Source organism: Leucopleurus acutus, assembly GCF_964270905.1.
Source record: "Leucopleurus acutus genome assembly, chromosome: 2".
Classification (NCBI taxonomy): domain Eukaryota; kingdom Metazoa; phylum Chordata; class Mammalia; order Artiodactyla; family Delphinidae; genus Leucopleurus; species Leucopleurus acutus.
Genome location: NC_139143.1, coordinates 75,946,521 through 75,965,127, shown reverse-complemented (window position 1 = coordinate 75,965,127; position 18,607 = coordinate 75,946,521). Strand labels below are relative to the sequence as shown.

Sequence of the window (18,607 nt, the reverse complement as noted above, 5' to 3'; positions counted from 1 at the left end):
GCAGACCCAGGGGCCATGGCTCACGGGCCCAGCTGCTCCGCGGCATGTGGGATCTTCCCAGACCGGGGCACGAACCCGTGTCCCCTGCATCGGCAGGCGGACTCTCAACCACTGCGCCACTAGGGAAGCCCCAGCCTTTGTCTTTTTGACACCTTTGAGAAATTCATCTCTTTTCTAATATAGTTTTTTAAAAAAATTAATTAATTAATAAGTTAATTTGGCTGCATGGGGTCTTTGTTGCTGTGTGCGGGCTTTCTCTAGTTGCGACGAATGGGGGCTACTCTTTGTTGTGGTGCGCGGGCTTCTCGTTGCAGTGGCTTCTCTTGTTGTGGAGCAAGGGCTCTAGAGCGCAGGCTCAGTAGTCGTGGCGCACGGGCTTAGTTGTTCTGCGGCATGTGGGATTTTCCCGGACCAGGGCTCGAACCCATGTCCCCTGCATTGGCAGGCGGATTCTTAACCACTGCAGCACCAGGGAAGCCCCTCTAATATAGTTTTGATAAGTACTTCACATTTATTTTTGCATAGTCCTATTTGATTCTCACAGAATCCTTGTAAAGTAGGCTTTATTTCCATTTTACCATTGAATGAATCAATTGGTTAAATATTTCAGCCAAGGCCATATTACTTAGATGGCTAATATTGATAAAGTGGTATGTGCCAGACACTTTCTAAGTGCCTAAAACCTCCTGTTGGCCTTTTGAGGTGAATGAGAGTCCTGATAAATACAGAATAAGGAGCAGTCTGAGCGATCTTGGGAGGAGATTAGATTTTTATTCTTAGGCTCTGTTTTTCTGTTCTTGTAGGAATTAAGTGAGATTTCCATATTTTGTCTGTTTTTGTTTTAGTCTGATATTTAAAATTTGAAATGTGTAAAAATAGGAGATGGAACGAGGACAGATATTTTCAATATTACTTTAGTTGCGCAGTTTATCGGAGCAGCTGTGAGGCACATTGTTGTTGGAATTAAGAATTTTTGCCTCCTCACCCAGTTTATTCATAGCTGCAGGATGTTTCTTTTTTTTTTTTTTTTTTTTTTCGGTATGTGGGCCTCTCACTGTTGTGGCCTCTCCCGTTGCGGAGCACAGGCTCCGGACGCGCAGGCTCAGCGGCCATGGCTCACGGGCCCAGCCGCTCCGCGGCATGTGGGATCCTCCCGGACCGGGGCACGAACCCGTGTCCCCTGCATCGGCAGGCGGACTCTCAACCGCTGCGCCACCAGGGAAGCCCAGGATGTTTCTTTTTACTGACACTTATGTGTATGGTACATTACAGTTTGCAGAGAACCTTCATGTCCATTACTCATTTGATCCTCACCTCAAACATATGACCTGCGATAATGGAGTTAGGATTTAAGCCTAGGCCTTCTCTGAGTCCAGTGCTGTTGTCATTACTCTGTGCTGCATTAATGGGGCTTTACTTTCAAGGCAGCCCTGATGCAGTGCAAACTTCAAATTACCTACGTCTTGAAACTTGCTGCTCCCTCTTCTCTCCCTCTGCAAATGTATTCTCTTAATTAAAAAAAAACATTCAAGCAGATGGTTTTACCTCTTGAGAGACAAAGCATAAAGATTGACCTTATTTGAACAATCTGGTATCAAATAAAACAGCAAAGTTAATATCATCCATATTTTATGATACAGTAGTCATTATTGTGCTACATGGTAATTAAGCACACATGTTTAACATCAGTGCTAGAACCATTTTGTTTTTGGATTGGATGAGACCTTCAGAGGATTAAAGCGGTGGCTTTAAAGTTTTTGTCCACAATCCACAGTAAGAAACGTATTTTACATTTCTCTTGACATACACAGTCTAATGAAACAAGAGATAAGCTCTTACTAACTCCCTCTTTTTATTAATGTTTAAATAGACTCTGGGAGAAGAAATGATTTTTCTAAGATCTTCCAATTAATTTATTGCAGTGCTGGGACAAGAATTAAGAACTTCTGACTTCTGGGATTTCCCTGGTGGTCCAGCAGTTAAGAATCTGTGCTCCCAATGCAGGGGGCCCAGGTTCAATCCCTGGTTAGGAAACTAGATTCCACATGCCGCAAGAAAAGATCCCGTATGCCACAACTAAGACCCGGTGCAGCCAAATAAATAAATAAATATTTTTTAAAAAAAGGTCCACATCCGAAGTGAGAGAGGAGCATTGATATATATACACTACCAAATGTAAAATAGATAGCTAGTGGGAAGCAGCCGCATAGCACAGGGAGATCAGCTCAGTGCTTTGTGACCACCTAGAGGGGTGGGATAGGGAGGATGGGAGGGAGGTGCAAGAGGGAGGAGATATGGGGATATATGTATATATATAGCTGATTCAATTTGTTATACAGCAGAAAGTAACACAACATTGTAAAGCAATTATACTCCAATAAAGATGTTTTAAAAAAAAAAGGTCCTCATCAAAAAAAAAAATCATAAAAAAATACTCCTGACTTCCAGTGTTGTCATTTTTTAAAAAAATTTATTTACTTTGTTTTATTTATTTTTGGCTATGTTGGGTCTTCATTGCTGTGCATGGGCTTTCTCTAGTTGTGGTGAGTGGGGGCTACTCTTCATTGCAGTGCACAGGCGTCTCATTGCAGTGGCTTCTCTTGTTGTGGAGCATGGGCTATAGGCAAGCAGGCTTCAGTAGTAGTGGCTCGTGGGCTCAGTAGTTGTGGCTCACAGGCTCTAGAGCGCAGGCTCAGTAGTTGTGGCACACGGGCTTAGTTGCTCCGAGGCATGTGGGATCTTCCCGGACCAGGGCTTGCATTGGCAGGCGGATTCTCAACCACTGGACCTCCAGGGAAGCACCCAGTGTTGTCATTTAATGACTAAATTACTGTTACTCTTATATAGCTACACCAAGTACTTAAAGGGACATATGAAGCAGAGGAGTCATTAACTGAAGGCACAGGAAACTGCTCTGAGGATCTTTGAAGATCCTGTGCACAGGACTAAGATTCCTGCATTCTTCAGGAGGCTTTGCCCATAGTGTGGCTTTCCTGAGGGCATCTGGTGGATACTCTTGTCTTTGCCTCTCTACCAGTTCTTTCTTTTCACTCAGAAGATGGGATTGGATAGGGCAACTTGGACCTACAATCTAGTAGGGATTTTTGTCTGTTATCCTTTCTCACTCTGGAAATCTGGGTGAAAATTATCTACTTGAGTCTGCCAATTTAATGGCTCCTGTTGCCAGTAATGAAGAGTCTTTATTTAACTTCTAATGAGTAGGAACTAGTTACACCACACACACACACACAACTTAATAGAGAGTAAAATAAAATTTTGGCTTTCTGTCATAAGATTTGAGAAGAGTAGATGTAGTATAAGTAAAAATTTTGGTTTTCTGTTTAAAATAATTTTATGAGAAAAAAAGGAGTGTACTTAAGATTCTTAAGAGAAATCAAATTAAAATGTTTAATTTATTTGAATATTTAAAATAAGGTTGCCATAAATTAAATTTGCCATTGATTTTTGCTGTACATCTTTTTTAGGATGTATTTATAATAAGTATATTTACTATGATATACAATAATATAATAATTATGTAAATTAAAAGAAGTATTTAAGAAAATTTACTCCTTTGCCTTTTAAATCAATTTCAAATAAAGTTAATTTTTTTTTTTTTTTTTTTTTTGCGGTATGCGGGCCTCTCACTGCTGTGGCCTCTCCCATTGCGGAGCCCAGGCTCCAGATGTGCAGGCTCAGCAGCCATGGCTCACGGGCCCAGCCGTTCTGTGGCATGTGGGATCTTCCCCGACTGGGGCACGACCCCATGTCCCCTGCATTGGCAGGTGGACTCTCAACCACTGCGCCACCAGGGAAGCCCCTTTTTTCTTTATTTAATTGAAAAAATTTTTGTTTGACGTGATGAAGAGGTTAATCAGTGACAGTTTCTGCTTTATACGTCAGTTGAGAGGGAAAGATTCAGCAAAATGAGAATTAGAACTGACAGATGTGCAGTAAGCCAGTGATTGATTCAGCTGTATGTTATCAGTACTTGATCTCTCTTGAGCTTGTGTGTGATGTTAGAATGTATTTCTTAGCAGTAAATATTTTATTTTAATATCTTTAATTTATAGCCATTCAGGACTTTGAAGCTCATTTCTTAGCAGCATCACAGAATCAAGGGTCTAAATAGCCTTATTTTATTTGTAAGAAGAACATAATATCTTATAGTGTTTATTAGTCAGTAACTTAAAATTTAAAAACATAATGGAAAGAGACTTAGAGTTTTGACTCTTAAGTTGATCCAGCCTTCAAAAAGTACTTGTCCATTTGTGAAAGTTCTCCTTTTACGAGTTTCTTTCTTACAGTCAAATAAATGTTTGTTTGATAGTGAAACACCATATTTTATAGTGCAGTGTCACTAAAGGGAGAATATTTTGCTACCGTGGAGTTTTTTCTTTTTTCTTTTTTCTTTTTCCAAGGCACAATGCTTGGTGGAAGAGTTGTCTGAAGGCAGGATGACCAGAAGCAGTGACTGGCTAGCTGTTCACTCATTTTAGTCATGTTGAATCTTCTCATACGCCCATAAGGGAGATGTGTCAATTGATTAATGGGCCGGAGTATTGATTTTATGTTTGCAGACTGCTAATAGAGGAGAATAAGCTTCTATTCAAGCAGTTCCGTAAGCCTTCAATTTCAAACAGGCACATAATTAAAGTAATCATACAGCTCACTGAGTTTAGAGTTCCATACTGTGATGCAAGACTTCCTGTTTGGTGTTTAAAAGCAGTGTGGAGCTGTTGTATCGGAAGCACTGGGCTTGGAATCAACTGTCCTAAGTTCTAGCCTTGGCTCTTCTACTCTCTAACAGTATCAAATGATAAGGCTTATTTTAAAGAATCTTGAAAACTGTAAAAATTTCAACAAGAGGAGATTAATTAAATGTATTATGGAACATCAAGATAATTGAAATACTATGCTGCCATTCTCATGGCATTTCAGAGATGATCATGATACACTGTATGTTAAAAAATTAGTTTACAAAAGTTATTATAGTGTAATCCTTTTTTGCTTATAAAATGTCATTCCCCATCAAAAAACCAAACAGTATGTGTGTGTTTAATCTGAAAATTACGTTTTTTTTGCCTAGAATATACAGAATAATTTAAATATTATTTATTTAGATAGCTGCAGATAGCTTGCTGAAATGTAAAGTTGGAACTCTGGTGATTCCTGTGGATTTTATATATTTTTACTGTATTTATCCTTTGTATTTATTGGTAATATTGAGTATTTACCACATTTTCAGAGCTATTGTATCTTTTTCTGTGGGAAGAAATGAATATTTGGCCACAGGTGGTTTTCATTTTTTTAGTATGAGGCATGTGCACTGACAGCCTTTGAAACTTTATGCTGTATAAAATGCAGGTGCTTTTATTGTTTACAGAAATCCCTAATCCTTGTTTGAAATTTATTAAATGGTGTGCCATCTGTAAGCCTTCCCAAATTCCATACATTAATTAGCCTTTAAAGTAAGGTTACCTTTTATCTAACTTTTAGTATAAACTCTTCCATCTGGGAACCTTCTCTTTTATGTGTTTGTTCAGCGTTCTGTGTACTTAAGCACTCTAGTATTAAGTATTAATTATGGATACTGGCATTCCAAGTAACAATGAAGATCACTGAGAGTAACAGTAGTTTGAACAAAGTGGCATTGTCCAGAGAATAGTTTGAAACTGATGAATAATCAGTCCATCGTGGCTTTGCCACCTCTGTGTGTGTGTGTGTGCGTGCACGTGTGTGTGTGTGTGTGTGTGTGTGTATTTAGCATTATTGAAGAGTGGGATAGTTATTCCACAGGGAAACTTTATAAATTTGGTAGATGGTTATATAAGTCAGCATTCTTGTGAAGTTTCAGTTAAAAAAGAAAAAAAAAAAGGAAAAAATACTCCTCTTGACATCTCATATAATGTTTCTTTTCCTTGTGGATTCGGATTGCTTGGCTGGCTTTGGTATACCTCTGTTTCTAGCAAATGTAGTATGGGGTGGGAATTGTGTTGTTATTTCAAAAGAAATCAGTATTATTTAATTGTATTTACCAATCTGAGTAAGCATTATTAAACACCCACAGTAAAATGTTTATTTTTTTAAAGTCCTTTACAAAACAGAGAACTCAGTAATTCAGTCATCTGTATTCTTACAATAATAAATTTAATATTATTTGGTGCTTTTTATGGACTTTTGCTACCTCACCATCTCTCCCAAATAAATTAGACTAAAATTAAAACAAATAGGTTCCACACCTTAGTTCAGAAAATATGACAAAAATAATTTTGCTCAGTAAGTTTTGATTATGGTAGCTATTGTGGGTCATATTACATAGTTTTGGTTTCCAGGGTATAAAATCTAGGTGGCGAGAGAGAGTGTCAACATTTTTGAGACAGTTGAGACCATTAGAGTGTTCAGGTGTATCTTCCAAATTATATGGGCATAAGAAATTCAGATAATATAAAAACTCCGAGTGGTTTATCATAGTTAGAGTTTGGACGGTCCTTAATATTAGCTTAGTAGAGGAGACAGCATTCCAAATTGGAACAAACAGTATGAATAAAGGAACGAGTTAGGTGTGTATGAAGATCATGGAGTAGCCTTAAATGTTAAGATTGGAGGGTGTGGTGTGAATAGTTGTGGGGATAGAGAAGTAGGGGGTGGTCACATTATGGAAGATCTTGAAAGCAAAGGTGGGTAGCTAGAATGCATGACTAGCTTGCTTTTGCAATGGAATAGCAAGATTAAAATGTTTTTAGGGGAAGGAAGTTACCTTAGAAATGGTAGACAGAAGGAGCCTGAAGCCAGTTAAAGTAGTTAGGAGGCTATTGTAGTAGTCTAGAGATGAGTTGATGAGTGCCTGCATTAGGAGAATGGCAGTGGAAATAGAAAGGAATGACAGAGACACTTTCACTGGAAGAAACTTGGTCATTAGTATATCCTCTATACATATTTAGTGAGTAAGTGGGAGGTTGAGAGAGGGAGTAAATTTAGACAATGAAAGAAAAATAGGTTACTGGTCACATCTTCCATTATATCCTGAGAGACACCACTGATATAAAATGAATAGATTTTTTAAAAAATAGAGGGAGATAATGAGTTCAGTTTGCACACAGTGAATTTCAAGTGATGGTAACTCTACAGGTAGAAGTGGCCTTATAGGTAATTGGATATATGGTTCTGAAAAATAGTCAATTAATTCAGGGCCTGCGATATAGATTAAAGGTGTCTGTATATATACATACATATATTCCTAGTGTTTCTAAAGGGAAAATTGGAAGATCAATAAATAAGCCTTAGAAAACACCAGAAGAAAACGTTTAACAGGTTTTAGAAGGCCTTATTTAATCATTTGATTTCAATTTACTTTGAGTAATATTTTTTAAAACAACCAGTAACCTGTGTTTTGAACAATTTGTTAAAAGATAATTGTAAAAATCAGTATATTCTTAACTGATCTGATCCTAAAATCCAAATATTTTGATTCACCGTAACTTTTCCTAGATTGCTGTGCTAAGGAGACAGCAACGTATGATAAAAAATCGAGAGTCGGCTTGTCAGTCCCGCAAGAAGAAGAAAGAATACATGCTAGGGTTAGAGGCAAGGTTAAAGGCTGCCCTTCTGGAGAATGAGAAGCTGAAGAAAGAGAACGGATCCCTGAAGCGGCAGCTGGATGAAGTTGTATCAGAGGTGAGTGATGGTTGTGATACAGCCAGGATAATGGGTTAAAGTGTTCTTTTTTTCTGATAAATCAATTGGAAATTTTACATTTTAAATTAAATTGTGTAAAATAATAGTACTAGGAAAAGGCAGGCACGATAAACCCCAAAACATTTGTAGTAAGGATAAAGTATTGGAAAGAGGAGGTTTTGAATTGTAACTCACAAGCTGTATACAAAAGTTGTCTTCTTTTCCTGGGTTTCTCCTCACTTATTACCATAGCACTCTCTTGTGTTTTTTTGACTAAATGAATCATATTGAGGCTCCTAAATAGTCCCACTAGGTCTTCCCTTTTAAAAAAGAAAACAATACAAAATAAAAACTTGTTAAAGTTTTCTTGGTCTACATGACCACTATTATGTTTTCTATTTTGTTGCCATGCTGGTCCCAGCAAGGTTAATCTTCTCCTCAGTTCTGTTGATGAAATCTGCTGCTTTCAGGATTTCCTACTGCAGTGCTGTCCTGAACCAAATTGATGCCTCTGCCTACTGAGTGGGGCTTCTTATATTGCTCTTTCTATCTTTCCTTGAGCATATGGGAATATTCCATTATGTTACTGAAAACAATGATTTAATAGGGAGACAAACCACAGAAGTATCTTAGGATTCTTTGAAGATCCATAAAATTATAAAAATTGTTGAATTCTTTCCTTTTGGGTGAGGATGCCTCTGCCACAGGGTGGCTGCTATGTTTCTTCTCTCCTGCTACTCTCCTTTTCTCTCTCTCTGGAAGGTTCTGCTCTAGTCTTTCGGAAAGTACTATTTCCTCACATTTGCATTTTGTTTTTTTGTTTAAGTATTCACATAACTGGTGAAGAGGAGAGTTGTTGTCTCAGATGTTGCTTTTTGTGAGATTGATGTGTAGTTCAATTGTATTTAATATGGTCCTTTTCTTTAGAACCAGAGGCTTAAAGTTCCCAGTCCGAAGCGAAGAGCTATCTGTGTGATGATAGTTTTGGCATTTGTAATACTGAACTATGGACCCATGAGGTAAGTGTATAGATATTTATTTTGGATACTAATGCTAAAAATTTAAATTCTTGTTATTTATTATTCTAGCTCTAGTCATAAGCTAGGGAAAAATGGATTTGTTTTGTTCTTCACCTAGGTCTGGCAGAAAGTTCATGTTTTTTAATGAAGAAAGCCTTAAGTTATTCAACAGATCACTGATGAAGCAGAATAATGAACTGATTAGGATCATGGGCATTGAAATTAGACTGCCTGAGTTCAAATCCTATCTCCTCCACTTAGTAACTTTGTTGTCTTAGGCAAGTTACTTAATCTCTCTATGCCTCAGTTACTTACTTTTAAAATGTGTTTATAAGAATAATATTACCTACCTCAGTACTATGATACTTGAGTATCAGAGATTATAAGGCACTTGGGTGGCTTCCTCCCTAGCTATAAAATAAGTAGGTAGAGCAATAATTCTCAGTTTCTTCTTTAGTAGATTTGGAATGTGAATCAGTATAAATATTTTAAGGATCTAGCTGAACTTGGTTCAGGTTTTCAGCTAAATCACAGCTAAGAAATGCTGCTTTTGTGTTGGAGTCATAGAATACTAGAATTCAAAGGGATCTTAGAAATCATCTTTTTCAGACTCCCACTAACCATGGCACACTCAACACATGAACAAAATCAGCATCCTAGGTGTTGGGGAGTCAAGAGTAGTTAGACAGGGGCCGTGCCTTTAAAGATGTCGTGATCCAGCTGGAGGAGAGACATGTAAAAGGATGACTACAGGATAATGTGATGAATGTCATAACATCAGTGTGAACAAAGTACTAAAAGAATATAAATGAGAATATGGATTCCTTGAGGAGAAGGTTCATGTCATATTGATAGATGCTCAAAACATTTTTTTGTTGAATGACAGAATGGTAAGGGACATCCCATAGAGGAAGCTGAATCTTAAAGTGTGATGACAGTCTGCCAGGTAGAAAGTATGGGAAAGGCATGCCAGGCAGAGGGAGCAGCATGATAAAAGGCACAATTATGAAATGGCCTGACATTTTCAGAAAAAAAATGAAAAATTCAGTGCATTTTTATATATGTGGGAGTGTGTATGAGGAAATATGGCTAGCAGTATAAGTGGGGGCCAGATAATGAAGGGCCTTGTATGCTGCTATATACAGTGCTACTATAAACCAGGCATTCCTGAGTTTTTAGGCAGAGGGTAACATAATCAGTTTTGTATCTTAGGAAGATGACTCTGAGGATGGTATTGAGAATGGATTGGATGGAGGAGAAACTATTGGCAGAGACAGCATTAGGAGGCTGTTGGTGTATTTAAGGTAATAGATGAGAGCCTGAACTTAGACTATGGTGATGGAAAGGATGGACTATCTCAGGGTACATCTCTGAGATAGACTCTGTGGGATTTGATGACGAATACAGTGTGGACCATGAGGAAGAAAAGAGAGAAATTAAACATAATTCCAAAATTTCTATCCTGAAGGACTGAATGGTGATGCTGTAATAGGAGGTAACCAACATAGAAAGATGAATAGTTTTATGATGGAAGACAATGGTTTTTATTAGTAGTATGGGAAATTTGAGATAGTGACTAGATATTGGGAATTACCATGATAGATAGGTAGATAGACAAACAGAGATGTTAGTGGAATAGCTGAGATTATCCAAGGAGAAAAATAGAGGAAGAAGAGTAATAAGAATCTGAGGGAATCAGCATGAGCAGTAGATTGACTCAGGGAAAGAAACTTAGAGTGAATAGGGTTAGGGACAGAATGAGAAGAGAGAATGGTTTTCTGAAGCTAAGGATGAAAAGAGTTTTAAGAGGGGCTTGAGCAGTGATATCACATGCAGAGGGCTTGAGAGAGGCAGAAAGCTGAGACAGGAACATTGAATTTGGTAATTAGCAGGTCAGTAGTAATCTTGGAAAGCAGATTTATTAGGGAGAGGAGCGAAATCTATATTAAAATTAGTTGAGAACTGAAATAAGTTGAATTAAACTCTTATTAATAAAACTTTATTATAAAGATTTTCAGACAGAGAAATTAGAGGAAAATAGTATCATGAACCCCTTTTTTCACGTTTGATGGGCAAACTAGGTCACGCCCATTTTATTCCTATGTAGTTGAGTTTCTAAAAAATAAAATATAGATCTCGAATTGGACTTTTGTTATTGTTTGGTGTTAGCACAATTCCCCAGAGCATTTGATACCTCATCATGGAGCCCCAGAGACCTATCTACTTTTTAATTAGTTCACTAAGGCAACTCAGTGAAAAGAAGGCATAATTCTGAGTTGACTTATTTTTGAAAGTCCACACTATATTAGACAAGTTACATAGAATATGCTGAAGAGATACCTGGAGTAAGCCTTTGAATTATTAAAAAATTATTTTACTACTTTATTCATTATTTACTCTTGACATTTTACCCATATTTTTCATATTAAAATTATTTTGTCATTTTAATTTTTGTATTTGAGGACTGGGACTTCTTTATTCATGAAGATCTATCTCTTGATTAATAAAGGAGAAAAGAGACATGCTAATCAAAACTTTGTCATCCTGACTTAGGAACTTGAAAATAATTAAATTCCTTGAATAAAGTGAATTAGATTACTGTGGAGTGAATACAGAGTCACTAACAGCTCTCAAAATGAAGCGTTTTATACTGGGACCCTCAGTACCAGAGGGGGCTTCATGGGTGTAGGCCATTTGTTAGAACTTCTCCAGCTACACTCATTTCTTCCTTTCAAAGTCTCTTTTATATAATGACTTTTTCCACTGACTTTCCTCTGTGACTTTTGCCACAGCCATTGAGGATAACAGAGCCATAGGTTTCAATTATTATCTTATATTTAAATACCAGTTTTTAAAGGTGACCATTAGTAGTTATACCCTGAAGATTCTTTTATCATTACAGAGGCTGCTACTTTTCCTTCTCCTTTTGAATGCTCTTTGGACTACCTGGAACCCCAGGGCTCTACACTTTGAGAACTGCTGCCATAATTAATTTAACCATTTTCCTATTAATGGGCATTTAAATTATTTCCATACACACACACACACACACACACACGGTATTGTTTACATACATGGAGTCTGTATTGTGTGTGTGTGTGTGGAGAGAGAGTGAGTAGTAGACTGGAGTTAGAAGGCATGAATATCTGAAATTGTAATAGATTCTGCCAAATTGCCTTCCAAAAAGACTGTCCCAGTTTACACTCCCACCAGCAAGTGAAAGGAAGATCCATTTCTCTACACCTTTCCTAACATGGATATTGTAAATGTTTTTTAATATTTACCTATCTTCTGGATCAAAAATGTTATCTTAACATTTTTGCAGCCACAGTGGCCTCCTTGCTCTTCCTCAAACACACTAATGATGTTCCTGCTTCAGTTTCTTCACATTTATTATTCCTACTGCCTGGAATGCTCTTCCTCCAGTGGCCTTCCTTCAAGTGTTAGCTCAAATGCCACCTCAATGAGACTGTCCTGGACTGCCTTCTCTAAATTGCCACCCCTGCTCCTGCCACCACACTTCCTATTCTCTTTTTTCTTTTACTTTTCTCCATAGTACCTCTTGTCTTCTAGTATACTGTATAATTTACTTATTTATTTTCTTTATTTCCTTGCAGAGATTTTCATCTGTTTTTTGTTTTACAGTGCTTAGAACAGAGCCTGGCACATAGTGGTCTCTCAATAAATATTTTTGGTATGAATGAATATGTTCCCCCTACCCTCACCCCCCATTAGTAGTAAGTTATTTTTTGATAAGTCTTTAGCTAGTTGTATTTCTCTTTTAAAAGGATTACTTGTAATCTTGACCAAAAAATCTTTTCTTTTGGTATGAGTTGCTGTAAACCTACTTGCGTGTATTAAATATGTATCTAGTGTTTATTGACAAGTAACCTGCTTGCCATACTCTGCATATATTTACTAATTCCTATTTTTGTACGTTTATGTACACCATTCCTAAACTGAAAGAACTTCCTTCTGTCTTTCAACTTATGTTTTAGTCTCTCCCCACTGACATTCTTGATATTGTTTTATTCAACTGCTTCTCACCAGTTATCAATTTGTTACATTTTCTTCCACTTGTTGAAGTTGTGCTTTGTGCTGTAACTGTTTCTTATGCATATTTTGTCACAGGTATAAAGTCTTAGATCATGTTGTCTAGTTCTTTAATTTTGTCCTGTAGAGACAAGACAGTGTTCATCCCAGAGGAGATACACAGTTATGTGTGTTCATTTGCTATTTCTCAAAAGCTGTGTGCTTTTAGTTCCTCGTTTCTTATCTAGGCTATATGAGGTACTCATTATTTATTCAGTCAGACATACAGCAAATATTTTTAGAGGACTATTGTTTGCCAGGTACTGAGCAAGGAGCCAGGAATGCAAACATGAATAAAAGTCTAGTAAGAGAAGCACATATGTAAACAACTGTAGAATGAAAAAGAATTATGTAGATGTTGTATAAAGGTAGGGGCATATTCTTTTTTTTTTTAATATATATATATTTTAAAATATTTATTTATTTGGTTGCACTGGGTCTTAGTTGCAGCAGGTGGGCTCCATAGTTGCGGCTCGCGGGCTCCTTCGTTGTGGCATGCAAACTCTTAGTTGCGGTATGCACGTGGGATCTAGTTCCCTGGCCAGGGATCGAACCCAGACCCACTGCACCACCAGGGAATTCCCAATAGGGGCATATTGTTGAAGGAACATCAGTGACTCTGATGATGGTAGTCACAGAGGCTTTATGGAGTAGCATTTGATGAACGAATAAAGAGAATGTAATTATGCTTCAGGAAATGAGGGTGGTATTGGGGACGTCTTGCTGTGAAAGCCCTCATAAGTCAACAGAGATTTGAAAAATAAGACAGGAACAAAAAATTTTTAATGAATTAATGATCTTCACTGATGGCTGAGGTGATGGGTGTATCATGGGTTGGGTCTTACTTCCATGAGCAAGTAGATTGATCTATTATGGATGGAGGAGATAATAGTCTCAATTTATTAATAAAGGTTTGTGTTTAAAAAAATTAGAGGGACAGTACAAAAAGGAGAATTAAGAATGGGAGAAGGTTTAAATACTTGAAAATACTGAGCAACAACCTAAGGAAATCTGTGTCTGTCTCTGTGTGAAGGCTTTAGGAACAGAAAGCCAAGAAGTAGTGGGAATATTAGGAACTGTTCAGATTTTGAAAACATGTTAAAAGGCTTAGATTGAAGAAAAGCAACAAAGAGAAGAGCTAGAAGGAATGAAGAAATATCAAAATGTCTTAACAAGTTGGAATATCTCCAGATACCAAGAAGGAAATAGGAAAGAAACTGGCTATGAAACTCATAAAAAGCAGGAACTATTTCTTCTGGAGAAAACTTGGCACAGTGAAATATCAAAGCTCAGAGAGCAACAATGTTTGAAAGACTGAAATCTACCCCTGAACCAAATGTTGGGAATGGAGATGTTGCATCATGTATATTATTCAGAAGCATTTCTTAATTGACCTCATTGTTTGCAGTCTTTTCACTGCAAAACCAATGATCTTCTCGGACCTGGGAATCTGCCAGAGGAGCGGGAAATCCCCAGTTGAACCTTATTAGTACCGCCTGGAAGATATTTAGTGAACAACTTCCACATCTGTGGCCTTGCATATCTATAAAGCAAGCATTATGTTTTCATTGGTGCAGAAACTGCATAGGCTTTTAAATAATAGATTGTGAGTTCTAACTCAGCTTTTCTCAGGTACTACAAAACTAAGTCTGGCCAGACAAATAGACATTTTAATCAGAGATTTTGAAAGCATTTTAAATTTAGGAGCCTAAGGTCTTTCAGAAGAGATCACATTACCATAGTAGTGTTGTTAATGTTGTTTCAGATGTTCAATGTAGAATTGAACTTTTGTGCCTTACTGGTATGGGTCCAAGTGAGAAAACATATAACACACATTTGCCAAATATAGGTATACCTTAAGAAACATTTCCTGAAGGCACTTGGTGATGAAATGTAAATACATCTTACATCTAAAGTAAGAGAGTTTTGTCAAAGTAATGTGTAGCAAAACTGACTAGTTTGGAGAGTTTGGGGTTACTGAATAGTCATCACACAGAAAAAGAAAATAAACTAAGTAGACTTAAAAGGGTTAATTTTTCTGACCTTATTGATATTGTGTGGATGGTAAAGAAGGCATCTAGCTATTTTTGGCACAGGATTCAAAGAACTGGCCTACTCTGGGTGGTCTATAAAAATAGTAACTCTAGGCAGCAGGGAATGGCTAAACAGAACAAATGTGAATTGGTAGGAAACCCTCTTCTTACTTACTACTCATTGGGATTGATTCTATGATTATTAGTCATATTTTATAGTTGTAGAACCTGAAATTTAACCCAGATCTCTTTTTAAGAAATGACCATTGAAAACTCTGCCTTTTATAAAGAATTTTTTTTTCCTACCATTCTTCAAGAAACCTTAAGGACTTCTGTTTTTGGCAGTATGGTGGGCTAGAGGTACAGAGAAACTTTGCATTTTAGTACACCGGAAAATGCTGGATTAAAAAACAAATCAAAACTCTTTGATTTCATGGCTGAACTGAGGAAAAGGAAGCACTTCTCAGAGGCCAGAATATTAAGGTAACATAAATCCATAATGGTAAGCTAACATTGGAAGTGGTGCTTGTCCTAGAGTTATTTCCTCATCCTTTTGTCCTAGCATCTGGGAAGAGGAAGGAAAGCTCTGGATCCAAACAAGGTGAGAAGTCACAACTGAAGCCCTCCTACCCCCACCCAAGTAAAGCTGGAACTTCCAAAGAATGACATTCTTGGTTGCTAAAAGAGAAAAAAGTAGATTGCCATACCACATAGGGAGAGTGTTGGTAAGTACCTATCTTGGTATTGGCTTTGAGTAGAGTAGAAATAAAGAAAGAATTTTCTCTTTACCACAAGCCCTAACTCATGCAGTTTGAGCCTGAATTTATACTACTTGTGTGGCCCCAAAAAAAACCAAGACAAAAATTTAGTTTAAGCGGTCCTGTGTTGGTGGTACTGCTAGTCTCCTGGCAGAATCAAATGTAAATCCTTCTCAGAGAAAGGCACTTTAAATAGACATCTAAAAAATTGCCAAAGGTAGGGTTCCAACTGAACATGAATCCACATCCTCTCACCTCCCCCCAGTTATTAAACACACCAGGAACAGGCCACCATGAATAAGAGTTAGAGGAAATAAACTACAGAATAAAACTCTGAAAGACTACAGATAATTGAATTAACAGATACTAGAGGTAAAATAAATATGTTAAATAAAAGAGGGAATTGAAGTATGATGAAAGAACAAAAGACTATAAGGATTAATCAGGACATTTTGAAAAAGAACCTGGAAATGTGATAATTAAAAAGTTGACATTAGAAAAACAATGCACAGGTTAAAACAAAAAATTAGGCACATTTGAAGAAAGAAATAGTAAATGGGAAGATGGATCTGAAGAAATTATACAGAATGTAACACAGAGAGACATAGAGATGGAAAACTTGAGAGATATTAAGAGACACTACCATAACTATGGGGTTACACTACAGTAACTTAGTAATCAAAGTAACATCATGAGACATACTGACATCTTGTACCTCCTGATGTGATGCACTGAAAAGGGCACAACATCACTTCTGTGACATTCTTGCCAAAATGGCATAACCTGGGTTTTACCATGAAGAAACATCAGATAAAGCCAGATTGAGGGGGACATTAAAATATTTTTGTAATCTTCAAAAGTGTCAAGGTATTAAGGAAGAAGGAAAATAACCTCAAAGAAGATTTGAGATAACAGAAATGAAGAGCCAGCAACAACAAAAATAATAAATGTGAATGAAACTTTTAGAAAAGTTGATGGTAGAAAACATTAACAATGTCTAGTTTGTAAGGTTAAAACAAATCAAGATGGAAGTATAGTATTCCCCCCTTACCCTTGGGGGATATATTCCAAGACCGCATGGATGCCTTGGAATCATGGATGGTATCAAACCCTATATATACTATGTTTTTTCTATACGTACATACCCATGATAAAGTTTAATTTATAGATTAGTCACAATAAGAGGTTAACAACAGTAACTAGTAATAAAAAAACAATTATAACAATATACTGTAATAAAAGTTATGTGAATGTGACCTCTTTCTCTCTCAAAATAGCTTATGGTACAAATTTAATGTATTTTCCGTCTTAACTAAGCACTTATACACTGTGGCCATAACTTCTGCAGCTTGAGATGTGATGATAAAACTAGTACGAATTTCTTTTTCCTTCTTCACAATTTCATGGATAGAAGATTTGTTCTTACCGTAGATCTTAGCAACCTCAGCATATGATTTTTTTCCTTTCCATATTAAGTAGAGAACTTTACCTTTTCACTTAAAGGAAGAACTTTACAGCTTCTCTTTGGCATATACAGATTGCCAGCATCTCTACTCTTGCACTTTGGGGCCATTATTAAGTAAAATAAGGGTTACTTGAACACAAACACTGCAATACTGATACTGCGACAGTCAACTTAGTAACTGAGATGGCTGCTAAGTGACTAAACCAGTGGGATACACTAAACAAAGGGATGACTGACGTCTTGGAAGGGTGGGACTGAGCAGGACAGTGCGAGACTTCATCATGCTACTCAGAATAGTGCACAATTTAAAATTTAAGAATTGTTTATTTCTGGAATTTTTCATTTAATATTTTTAGTATGTGGTTAATCACAGGTAAATGAAACCGTGGAAAGTGATAACCACAGGTAAAGGGGGACTACTATAACTTCTGGACAATAACATCGGATAAATTGTGAGGGGTGTGACTGAGCTTAAAGCACTCAAAGTTTCTATTGTTTGGGAAGTAAGTAAAGATAATGACTATGTTTAGACTTGTTAAATTAATTGGCATTTTAAAGTTTTGAGGGGTAACTTCTAACAATATAATTAGAATATATCATTTCAAAACCTATTAGAAGTAGTATTGTGGAATGAGGTGGACGGATTCAGTCAAAAAGATGGCATGAAGAGAGAAATAAAGAAACAGCCAGATTATGAAAGCACAGAATATTGTAGTAGAAATGAATCTAGAATATTATCTGTAATCACAATAAATGGAAATGTACTGACCTGTGCATTTAGAAGGCAAAGATTGTCAGACTGGATGCGGGAGAAAAGCAAAATTCAACTTCATGCTGTTTATAAGAGAAACACCTAAAAGCATAAAGCTACAGAAAAGTAGAAGATCAAAGGATGGAGAAGCAAACAGTAGCTAAAAGAAAGCTGGAGTTACTCTATTAATATCAGATACATATACTTTAAGGAGAAAAGTATTATTAGACCTAGTCACTACATGCTGATTTAAAAGTATAGTTTATCAGGAAGGTATAATAATTCTAAATTAGTATGCTCCTAATAATATAGCTTGGAAACGATAACTGATGAACCTACAGGTGAAAATTGACATTCTGCTGCCATAATGGGAAATTTTAGCATACCTCTCTCAGTAAGTGATAGACCACATAGACAAGAAAATCTGCAAGGATACAGAAGATTTGATTATTGTCATTATTAAATTTGATCTAGTGGCTGTATGTATATATACGGCATCTATCAACACATAGTTTTCCAACCATATATGAAAGTGTTAAAAATTACTCTGTACTAGGTCATAAAGGAAATATCAGCAAGTTTCAAAAACTACATATGGACTACATTCACTGTTAGTGCAATTAAGCTAGAAATCAATAAAAAAAGATGAAACTAAGAACTCCTATACTACTAAAAATTAAAAGGCACAGTTCTAAATAACCCATAGATCAAAGAAGTCATAATGAAATTTGGTTTTAAATTATGGTATTAAAATGCTATTTATCAGACCTTGTAGAAAGTACCATACTGTGTGGGAAAAGCAAATTGCAGAA

The 18,607-nt window shown here is 36.7% G+C and overlaps 1 protein-coding gene across 1 annotated transcript in view; it reads left to right on the top strand.

The window, feature by feature from the left end:
• ATF6 (activating transcription factor 6) overlaps window positions 1-18,607 on the top strand; it is a 221,677-nt gene that overhangs the window by 37,612 nt on the left and 165,458 nt on the right. The window contains exons 8-9 of the mRNA XM_082834402.1: window positions 7,492-7,677; window positions 8,605-8,696. Coding sequence (XP_082690528.1) covers window positions 7,492-7,677; window positions 8,605-8,696 — 278 coding nt within the window. The remainder of the gene's footprint in view (window positions 1-7,491; window positions 7,678-8,604; window positions 8,697-18,607) is intronic.